The 11651-nt window shown below is 43.5% G+C and overlaps 1 protein-coding gene across 1 annotated transcript in view; it reads right to left on the minus strand.

Moving 5' to 3' along the window:
- The window catches only part of LOC111962718 (cystic fibrosis transmembrane conductance regulator-like), a 90840-nt gene extending 80381 nt beyond the window's left edge, over positions 1-10459 (minus strand). The window contains 5 exon segments of the mRNA XM_070439875.1: positions 4518-4607; positions 5003-5218; positions 6112-6223; positions 8869-8979; positions 10094-10459. Coding sequence (XP_070295976.1) covers positions 4518-4607; positions 5003-5218; positions 6112-6223; positions 8869-8979; positions 10094-10146 — 582 coding nt within the window. The 5' untranslated portion in view covers positions 10147-10459.
- Positions 10460-11651: the final 1192 nt, after the last annotated feature.

Genomic DNA, 11651 nt, shown 5'->3' on the forward strand with positions numbered 1-11651 from the left:
CCCCCCCCCCCCCCCCCCCCACACCTTCTTATAGAAGTGAGGCTGAAGAGAGCGATGCGTATCTGCATGCCCAGGTGGTGCAGTCCAAAGATGGCTGGTCTGCAGGAGCAGGAAGCGAGCAGTGAAGAGAAGACAGAGACCCAGGTGCTAGGGTAGTAACCCTGCTCCCGTTCAGGGCATGGATGGGTCAAACGAGCCGATTATACGACCCAGGAGGCTGGCGGCTGCACTGTCTTCGACGCTCCTGTAAGAAAAGAGAAGAAAAAAACATCCAGGGAGACGTTGATGTAAAGAGTTCAGAATCTATCCTACAAAATATAATTTAGTGGCAGTTTGATATCATTGTCTTAATGATGTACCTTGCTGATACCTCTAGTCTTATTTCCAATCAACTCTGAACTGAACTGATGGCATTCCTAGAAGGTTCACGGGGAACACCCCACACCACTAGGTTACGCAAGACCTGCTACTTGACGTCAGGCTTCCTCTCCGAGTCCGGGGAACACTGGATACCTTCACACTGCAGTGACACATGCATCTTCCAATACTCTGCGTCATGCCACTAATTCACTAGTAAGTTAACACACACGTACAGGACAGAACAGGCTAAACAGCCAGCCGGGGTTGGGGTTGAGGTCAGTTCCATTCCAGTTCCAACTCCCTCCATCAATTTAGGAAGTGAATTTGAACTCCTTGTCAACTCCTCATTGACAATAAATGGCGCTTTTAAAAAAAAAATCTTTAATTGGAAATTTCCATTTCCCTCCTGAATTATAAAATGGAATTGATCACACACACAACCCTAGCAATGGTATAACACGTCTGCTGTCACAATACATGACATGTTCTCATATGCGAGATATTGTCATGTGCTATCACAGTATACTTAAGTGCTGGGTGAAATAACAACTATAATTAAGCAACAAACAGTGACCTACATTTTAAATACAAAGCGATTTCATTCATCTGGTATCTACTAATAAGTATGGGAGGCTTTTTTGACAAACGTGGCGCAAAACTCCGTGCCCACAATGTGTGCAGGCTTTTGCTCCAGCCAGCTCCAAACACACCTGATCAATAGACTGTTAAACTGCAGCCTCTCCAGGTAACCGTGGCCAACTGTGCTTTACCGGAAGATTGGACTCACCCCAAAGTACAGCAGGATTCCGTAGCAACACAAAAGCCAGTAGGAAACAACGGGAGAGGGCTGCAGTTTAACAGTCTATTTGATCAGGTGTGTTGGAGCTGGGCTGGAGCAAAAGCCTGCACACATTGTGGGCACCGGAGTTTGCCACGTTTTGTCAAAAAAGCCTCCATACTTTATTAGTACGATACCAGATGATGAATCCTTTGTATTTTAAAATGTAGGTCACTGTTTGGTTCTTATTATAGTGTTATTTCACCCAGCACTTAAATATACTGTGATACGCACATGACAATATCTCGCATATGAGAAACATGTCATGTATTGTGACAGCAGACGTGTTATACCATTGCTAGGGTTTGTTGTGTGATCAATTCCATTTAAATTCAGGAGGGAAATGGAAATTTCCAATTAAAATTTTTTTTTTAAAAGCGCCCATTTATTGTCAATGAGGAGTTGACAAGGAGTTCAAATTCACTTCCTAAATTGATGGAGGGAGTTGGAACTGGAATGGAAACTGACCTCAACCCAACCCCGGCTGGCTGTTAGCCTGTTCTGTCCTGTACGTGTGTGTTACTTACTAGTGAATTAGTGCATGACCAGAGTATTGAGAAGATGCATGTGTCACTGCAGTGTGAGTATCCCAGTGTTCCCGGCTCGGAGAGGAAGCTGACGTCAGTAGCAGGTCTTGCGTAACCTAGTGGTGTGGGGTGTTCCCCGTGGAACCTTCTAGGAATGCCATCAGTTCAGTTCAGAGTTGATTGGAAATAAGACTAGAGGTATCAGCAAGGTACATCATTTAGACAATGATATCAAACTGCCACTAAATTATATTTTGTAGGATAGATTCTGAACTCTTTACATCAACGTCTCTGGATGTTTTTTTTCTCTTTTCTTACAGGAGGCGTCGAAGACAGTGCAGCCCCAGCTCCTGGGTCGTATAATCGGCTCGTTTGACCCCATCCATGCCCCTGAGCGGGAGCAGGGTTACTACCTAGCCCTGGGTCTCTGTCTTCTCTTCACTGCTCGCTTCCTGCTCCTGCAGCCAGCCATCTTTGGACTGCACCACCTGGGCATGCAGATACGCATCGCTCTCTTCAGCCTCATCTATAAGAAGGTTGTGGGGGGGGGGGGGGGGGTGTTTGTGTGGCAGGGTGTGGGTGTGTGTATGGGCACATCTTTGGCATGCCACCACCTTGGCAGGCATGAAGATCTACATTGCCCTCTTCAGTGTAGCCAGACTCTTGTGTGAGGGTCGGGCTGTGTGGCTGCCACACCCTTAGTGTCATACTGCAGCCTCTCCTGCTTCAGCTTTTTAACCCTTTGTGTCTGTCCTAACCCCTGACCTTTGACACTTCAGACTCTGAAGCTGTCCAGCCGGGTCCTGGACAAGATCAGCACAGGTCAGCTGGTCAGCCTGATGTCAGCCCACCTCAAACAAACATGGATGAGGTAAGAACCACCCAACTCATCTGCTGTACTAACCCTAACCTCAACCTCAATAATCTCGATGAGAACTAAGGGACCTAAGTAATCTACTTTTTAACTGTCAGTTTACCAGGTTAGTCGACTAGAGAATGCATTCTCCTCTATAACAATGATGTCAAGAAGAGCATTGTCTTATGTCAGAAAGCGTGATTTTCTTCACCGTTGCATAAGAGTGACGAAACGTGTCAGAAGACAATGGGGGAAAAGTTTCAGTGGTAAAAGGTGGGATTTGAATGAGCCAGTTAGTTAGGGATAGTTAGGTGGCCATGGTGGTATTGAGGGGAACAGGTTGAAGGGCCAGTTTGGGCCAGTATACTGTAGTCAAGGGCAGGAATGACATTTTGCAATCTCAACTACTTTGAATCATTGTTGCATCGTCATCCAAACACCAAGCTATGCTTTCTACGAATTGAGACACCACAACTCTAGCTGTGCTCCCAGGAATATCTCCCAGTTGAACTATGTGGTAACAAACAAACTGCAGCATGGGCCGAATCACAGCTCGAGATACATACGCAGCCAGGCAACTCCGACCTCCCTGTTAAAATCATACATCATGCAGATGTCAATAGAGAGGAAGGACGTAAAAAATGTGAGTCACACTCCAAGCACATTTCTCCACTCCGGTTAGGCTTGGGCATGAGTCCTATGTCAGTGCTCAGTGGTGGAAAACAAGTGAAGCCAGCCATTTGTCAAGCCAACATGGGATGAGAGGGGTGTGTAATTTAGCCGTAGCTAGGATAGTGAAGGCTGAACGTTAGGAGTCCTAGAGCAGGGGTGTTGAATGTCAATAACACTCTGCTACCTTGCTCCTAGGCAATTATCACCTGGATTGGATGTGGCTTCAAACTCTCACTTGTTCCAAGCTCTCTCTTCTCCTCTCTTGTGGCTTAGCCCAAAGCTAAAACTACCAGAAACCGTCTCAGGGAAGCTTATCTACGTGCTCGTCGTATTCACAAGGGTCTTGACCTGACTGACTTCAGCGTTGTAATCGACTTCAGTGGGCAAATGCTCACCTTCGATGGCCACTGGCACACTGGAGAAGTGTGCTCTTCACAGATGAATCACGGTTTCAACTGTACAGGACAGATGTACAGGGGCGAGCGGTTTGCAGATGTCAACGTTGTTTACAGAATGCCCCATGGTGGCGYTGGGGTTATGGTATGGGCAGGCATAAGCTATGGACAACAAGCTCAATTGCATTTTATCGATGGCAATTTGAATGCACAGAGATACCGTGACGAGATCCTGAGGGCCATTGTCGTGTCATTCTTCCGCCGCCATCATCTCATGTTTCAGAATGATAATGCACGGCCCCATTTCGCAAGGATCTGTACACAATTCCTGGAAGGTGAACATTTCCCAGTTCTACCATGGCCTACCTCCAGACATGTCACCCATTGAGCATGTTTGGGATGCTCTGCATCGACATGTACGACAGCGTGTTCCGGTTCCACCCAATATCCAGTAACTTCGCACATCCATTGAAGAGGACTGGGACAACATTCCACAGGATAAAATGAACAGCCTGATCAACTCTACAGTATGCGAAGGAGATGTGTCGTGCTGCATGAGGCAAATGTTGGTCACACCAGATACTGACCAGTTCTCTGATCCCCACCCCTACCTTTATTTTTAAAGGTATCTGTGACCATCAGATGCATATCTGGATTCCCAGTCATGTGAAATCCATAGATTAGGAATTTATGAATTGATTTAAATTGACTGATTTCCTGTTATGAACTGTAACTCAGTAAAGCCTTTGAAATTGTCACGTTGCGTTTTTATTCTTTTGTTCAGTGTAAGTCAATTATTTGGGTCCTTAGTTCTCATCCATATTGTTGAGGTTAGGGTTAGTACAGCAGATGAGTTGGGTGGTTCTTACCTCATCCAGCTTGTTGAGGTGGGCTGACATCAGGCTGACCAGCTGACCTGTGCTGATCTTGTCCAGGACTCGGCTGGACAGCTTCAGAGTCTTGGGTGTTGAAGGTCAGGGGTTAGGACGGACACAAAGGGTTAAAAACGTGACACAGGAGAGGCACTAAGAGGATGTAGCAGCTACATAGCTGACCCTCACAACAGAGAGTGGCTACACTGAAGAGGGTGATGTGGATCTGCATGCATGCCTAGGTGGTGGCATGTCAGATGCACACAAACACACACCACTTCCCCCTCCCACACACACCACTTCCTCCTCCCACACACACCACTTCCTCCTCCCACACACACCACTTCCTCCTCACACACACACACCACTTCCTCCTCCCACACACACCACTTCCTCCCCACACATGCCACTTCCCCCTCCCACACATACCACTTCCTCCCCACACACACACACACACACACCACTTCCCCCGCCACACGCACCTTCTTATAGATGAGGCTGAAGAGAGCGATGCGTATCTGCATGCCCAGGTGGTGCAGTCCAAAGATGGCTGGCTGCAGGAGCAGGAAGCGAGCAGTGAAGAGAAGACAGAGACCCAGGGCTAGGTAGTAACCCTGCTCCCGCTCAGGGGCATGGATGGGGTCAAACGAGCCGATTATACGACCCAGGAGCTGGGGCTGCACTGTCTTCGACGCCTCCTGTAAGAAAAGAGAAAAAAAAAACATCCAGAGACGTTGATGTAAAGAGTTCAGAATCTATCCTACAAAATARAATTTAGTGGCAGTTTGATATCATTGTCTTAATGATGTACCTTGCTGATACCTCTAGTCTTATTTCCAATCAACTCTGAACTGAACTGATGGGCATTCCTAGAAGGTTCCACGGGGAACACCCCACACCACTAGGTTACGCAAGACCTGCTACTGACGTCAGCTTCCTCTCCGAGCCGGGYACACTGGGATACTCACACTGCAGTGACACATGCATCTTCTCAATACTCTGGTCATGCCACTAATTCACTAGTAAGTAACACACACGTACAGGACAGAACAGGCTAACAGCCAGCCMGGGTTGGGTTGAGGTCAGTTCCATTCCAGTTCCAACTCCCTCCATCAATTTAGGAAGTGAATTTGAACTCCTTGTCAACTCCTCATTGACAATAAATGGGCGCTTTTAAAAAAAAAATCTTTAATTGGAAATTTCCATTTCCCTCCTGAATTTAAATGGAATTGATCACACACACAACCCTAGCAATGGTATAACACGTCTGCTGTCACAATACATGACATGTTCTCATATGCGAGATATTGTCATGTGCGTATCACAGTATACTTAYGTGCTGGGTGAAATAACACTATAATAAGAACCAAACAGTGACCTACATTTTAAATACAAAGCGATTCATCATCTGGTATCGTACTAATAAAGTATGGAGGCTTTTTTGACAAACGTGGCAAACTCCGGTGCCCACAATGTGTGCAGGCTTTTGCTCCAGCCCAGCTCCAACACACCTGATCAAATAGACTGTTAAACTGCAGCCTCTCCAGGTAACCGTTGGCCAACTGTGCTTTACGCGGAGAGATGGACTCACCCCAAAGTACAGCAGGATTCCGTAGAACACAAAAGGCCAGAGGAAACAACGGGAGAGTGCCCGCAAGAGCCGAGGCTTCTTCTTGGCCGATGCCACTTCTCGATCCCATTCTCTACACCAAGAACACAGACCAGAGGAGTTAGAAACTGTTAAAAAACACACACATTAGCTAACAGTAAAAGTAGGGGCACATTGTTCAGGGCACTGGTGTATAACCTGGGTGATTTGGTTAATTTATTAAACGGAGTGCAGAGACCTTAACAAACGAGGGAGAACAAGAGGAAAGAGAAAAAGATGACAACATTTATAAGAAAAATGGAGGAGGAAAAAATCTTGAAAATGTGTGAGAGAGAGAGAAGATTGAGAGAGAAGATAGATAGAGACAGAGTGAGAGATTGGAAAGAGAGACAGAGAGAGAGAGAGAGAGAAAGAGAGAGAGAGAGAAGAGAGAGAGAGAGAGAGAGAGAGAGAGAGAGAGAGAGAGAGAGAGAGAGAAGAGAGAGAGAGAGAGAGAGAGAGAAGGGGAAGAGATTGAGAGAGAAAGAGAGACAGAGAAAGAGAGAGAAACAGTGAGAGATTGAGAAGAGAAAGCGAGACAGAGAAAGAGAGAGAAACAGTTAGAGATTGACAGTGAACGAGAGACAGAGAAAGAGAGAGAAACAGTGAGAGATTGAGAGATTGAGAGGAAAGAGAAAGAGAGAGAAACAGTGAGAGATTGAGAGAGAAAGAGAGACAGAGAAAGAGAGAGAACAGTGAGAGATTGAGAGAGAAAGAGACAGGAAAGAGAGAGAACAGTGAGAGATTGAGAGAGAAAGAGAGACAGAGAAAGAGAGAGAAAAACAGTGAGAGATTGAGAGAGAAAGCGAGACAGAGAAAGAGAGAGAAACAGTTAGAGATTGACAGTGAACGAGAGACAAGAGAAAGAGAGAGAAAACATGAGAGATGAGAGATTGAGAGAGAAAGAGAAAGAGAGAGAAACAGTGAGAGATTGAAAGAGAAGAGAGACAGAGAAAGAGAGAGAAACAGTGAGAGATTGAGAGAGAAAGAGAGACAGAGAAAGAGAGAGAAACAGTGAGAGATTGAGAGAGAAAGAGAGACAGAGAAAGAGAGAGAAACAGTGAGAGATTGAGAGAGAAAGAGAGACAGAGAAAGAGAGAGAAACAGTGAGAGATTGAGAGAGAAAGAGACAGAGAAAGAGAGAGAAACAGTGAGAGATTGAGAGAGAAAGAGAGACAGAGAAAGAGAGTGTAAGAGAACACGTGTGCGCATCATAGATTGAGGGACCATACCAACCTGTTAATTCAATGTAAAGTTCAAATTCCCATGCAGCTACCAACAGTATTTGGCAGATTTAAAAAATGACCCGGTCATTTATCACTCTCCGGGCATCTGGCCCTTTTAAAGGTCGACTTTAACACCCATTTAGAGGGCTGCTGGCACCCTTTACTGTGACGCTGCCCCTGCCCCCGCCCCATAGGGGCCCCCGCAGCAGGGTCATCATGGGGAAGGGTTGTGTTTGCATTGTTTCGGGGGCGAAAACACGGGCGGCATTTAACGGGTGGCCTAAGATCCTTCCCTTTTTTCTTTGTTCTTTCTACAATCCTCTCAAAGGTGTGACATTTACTTGCTCTTAAATAACGGGGACAGAGCGGAGAGGAGAGGGCACATACAGTGAGGGGAAAGGGAAAGGGGAGAGACTTAGAGAAAGAAAGGGACAGAGGGATTGGAGAGAAAGTGAGATTGAGAGAGATTACACAGATCCACAAAGAATTCYAAAACAAACCCAATTTTGATAAACTCCCATATCTACTGGGTGAAATTCCACAGTGTGCCATCACAGCAGCATGATTTGTGACCTGTTGCCACAAGAAAAGGGCAACCAGTGAAGAACAAACACCATTGTAAATACAACCCATATTTATGCTTATTTATTTCCCCTTGTGTACTTTAAACATTTGTACATTGTTACAACACTGTATATATACATAATATGACATTTGTAATGTCTTTATTGTTTTGAAAAATGTTTACTGTTAATTTTTATTGTTTATTTCATTTTTGTATATTATCTACCTCACTTGCTTTGGCAATGTTAACACATGTTTCCCATGCCAATAAAGCCCATTGAATTGAATTGAGAGGCGGACGTTAGAGAGAGAGAGCCCAGCCTGACTCATCCCGTCTCCAGTGTGTTTGTTTGGGACACGCTAAGGTTTATGTTTGTCTGTCCACTTCCAACGAAAAACCATCCCATATTTAAGGTTGGGGTTGTCTGTCTAGAATTTCCAGTTCCTTAGCTAATCATTGCAATCATTGGATGGGCGGTGGAATGGATGGGGGGTTATTACAGTAAATACACTTAAAGGGCAGTAAGAAACATGAATGATCAACTCTCACAACTCAACAAGACAACAACAAAGAAGGGACCAACAACAATGCCAACAGGAGCACTCAATTTGATATATTGATATAGCATGAGGCTAATCCTCTATCAAAATATTTTGTGTTCTATATCATTCATATGGCTGGAATCAAATTAATAACTATAAGACATAAGTAAAAATAGGTTCTCTAAGTAGGCTACTTGTGTGTAATCCAATTAGTTTCTAATTTTGTATTTAGTAACTTCCAATGCCGCACACATCTGTGATTCTGATTTAGATTAAGAATAATAGTTATAAAATGGTTATATCAATTTAATATGAGTCCACCGTGCCTTACATTTTCATAAAGTGAGGCACTTTGGCTGATACAAACCTTTCTAGTCGTTCAGAAAGATTGTCTGCGAGATCAAAATATGGTGCTTTATAAACATCTGTCAACTCCAACTTCTTTCTGAAGCCCTTCCTCAACAGTGGAGATGTCCACCTGCAAAACAACCAAATGGGTATAGGAGGTTAGGTTGGTAATGAACTCCTATCACATTTCTCCACTCACACAAGCGAACACATTATCCCACTGAGCACAGACATCATTTCAAAGTCCTGTTTAAATTTACATTTGATGGAGTTATCAATTCATTATAATTCAACATTACTTTTTTTTTTTTAAATGTCGCCATGTCATTGGATTTAGGTTAACAGTTGGATGAAAAAAATACAATATTCCCTCATGTTAAGGACWTTTTGCAAATCCAATCAGTTTTCCACGTTGATTTAACCTTATTTTAAAATGACATGTAAACAACGTTGATTCAACCAGTTTTTGCAGTGGGAAACTCACAACAAGTGAGTAGCTATACAGCGTGTATAGAATATAGAATATAGCCTACTTCTGAGGTACCTACATAGATCAATGTCCTCCGAAGTTGACCACAGATAAATGTATAAATTAATTAAACAAACGCCCAGTCATATCTATAGGGTGACAAAATCAAACAGCAAGCAAATAGCAGAGTGTATGTAGCTGGAGAATTAGGCCTACTACATCTTAGATAGCTATATAGATAGTTAAAAGATAGCTGAATATCTATTTGTTTAAAAAATATATAGGCAATCCTGAGTAGACTATGTGCATTATAATGAGTTTTGGGATGACATGGGCTTTTCTAATGTCAGGAAGCGTGTGGTGAGTAGGCCTATTGTAGGCTACAAGATCACAATGTAGAAGTCTTTTACGCGCCTGAAAAATGACGAAAGATGTTTAGTATCAATTACACATTTCATACAAAGATAATCATTATGAAAGTTGGAGGACAATCGACACGTGACGCACTGGAGCGCAAAGGGGCTGCTGGAATTTCCTCTCAGAGCAAAACAGGACACAGAAACTGTCTATGGTGCATAGTTGCCCTAAAAGTGACCATTGAAACATCTATAAAATAATAAGTAAGATTCATGGGACCTGCCTTGACCTGACCTGGTCCCCTTTCAACAACAGTGCGCTCTCCAAATCTGGCAACCACGTCTAGAAAATCATTCCATGGTTCATTTACGCGTCAAATCAGCCGGCACATAGATGAAGAAAACATATCATTCCTTACCAGAAGAAATATTTGGAGAGGAAGTTTGCATCTTCCACGGGTGACTTCTGCATCCTAAGAGCACCGCCAGTTTGATTTCACTGCACCTGTGTCGCTGTGTCACTCACATTTGTGTCCCTATGCTTCCCTTTTTCTCGAGGATAACCCAGGGCTTGTGCTTTTCTGACTGTCCCACCTTGTGCCGATTGTAGCCTAAATGCGCAGATCAGAGGTGATGTCACTGTTGTGAAATTGTCTCTTCCCAACCCGGAGCTGCGACCACTATCCAACCCACTATCGCACTATCCGACTTCTCAGATCAGCATTCACTGTTCTCACACAKTGCGGAGCGCACAACACGGACCGCAGCAAATGGGCTGTCTTGTCCTTTCCTTGATCCTAACAATGAGAACACGGTGGTTAGCAAGAGAATCATTTATGGTCTCGCCAAAGATCCCGAGCGCGTCATTTCCATACTGACAGGCCTCTGCAAAAAATGACACGGGTTGCATATTGTGGCACCCCAATTTGCAGAGACATAAACTACTACACGGCGTACCACTTTTAGCAGGCAGGTTTCAGAGAAATCACCTCTTCTGCAATTATGTGACCTATTATTTGAATCAATGGGAGGATATGTGATATCATACATTTTATAGAATGAATGTGGCCCTTCAGAAAACCCAGTTATATCACCTGAGGCTCCAAGCGATGAAAACATTAGTCTAAAAAGATTAGATGATAGAGTTAGTCTGGAGAATATTCAAGACAAAGTAGGTTCAATCTTTTTTGTGGGTCATTCCACGAAATTAATTTTAAATGCATGTTATATTAAACTAAGTGCCCTTTAATATAGACCATATGGAAAATTCAATAAATCTGATTTTTAACCCTCTACTGCACATCGGCACCAGGAAACATTTTATCCCCTCACACTACCCATATATATTTGTTAAAATTCCTACACATGACAATATGTGATGACAATATGTGATGACATGTCTGTAAACAATCTAATGAGGTCCAGAAGTCTGTATGGTGTCTCAATTGGGGGAGGGACCAAGAAGGTCCCTCCCCCAATTGAGACACCATACCGACTGAAAGAATCAGGAACCAATAGCGACCTGAGTGCATTGTGTGAGTGAAAAGTACAGTAACGTTACATGTAATTATTTTGCATGTTTCAAGAGATAAATTGACAAAAAAAAGTAATAGTGTAATAACCTCTAAAGAAGCATATRTTATAGTTTTTTTTATATATATTTTGTTTTTATATACAGTACCAGTCAAAAGTTTGGACACGCCTACTCATTCAAGGGTTTTTCTTTATTTCACTATTTTCTACATTGTAGAATAATAGTGTAAACATCAAAACTATGAAAGAACACATATGGAATTCTGTAGTAACCAAAAAAGTGTGAAACAAATCAAAATATATTTGAGATTTTATATTCATTAAAGTAGCTTTTCCAACAGTCTTGAAGGAGTTCCCACATATGCTGTMCACTTGTTGGCTGCTTTTCCTTCACTCTGCGGTCCAACTCATCCCAAACCATCTCAATTGGGTTGAGGTCAGGTG

The sequence above is a fragment of the Salvelinus sp. IW2-2015 genome, linkage group LG4q.1:29, assembly GCF_002910315.2.
Source record: "Salvelinus sp. IW2-2015 linkage group LG4q.1:29, ASM291031v2, whole genome shotgun sequence".
Classification (NCBI taxonomy): domain Eukaryota; kingdom Metazoa; phylum Chordata; class Actinopteri; order Salmoniformes; family Salmonidae; genus Salvelinus; species Salvelinus sp. IW2-2015.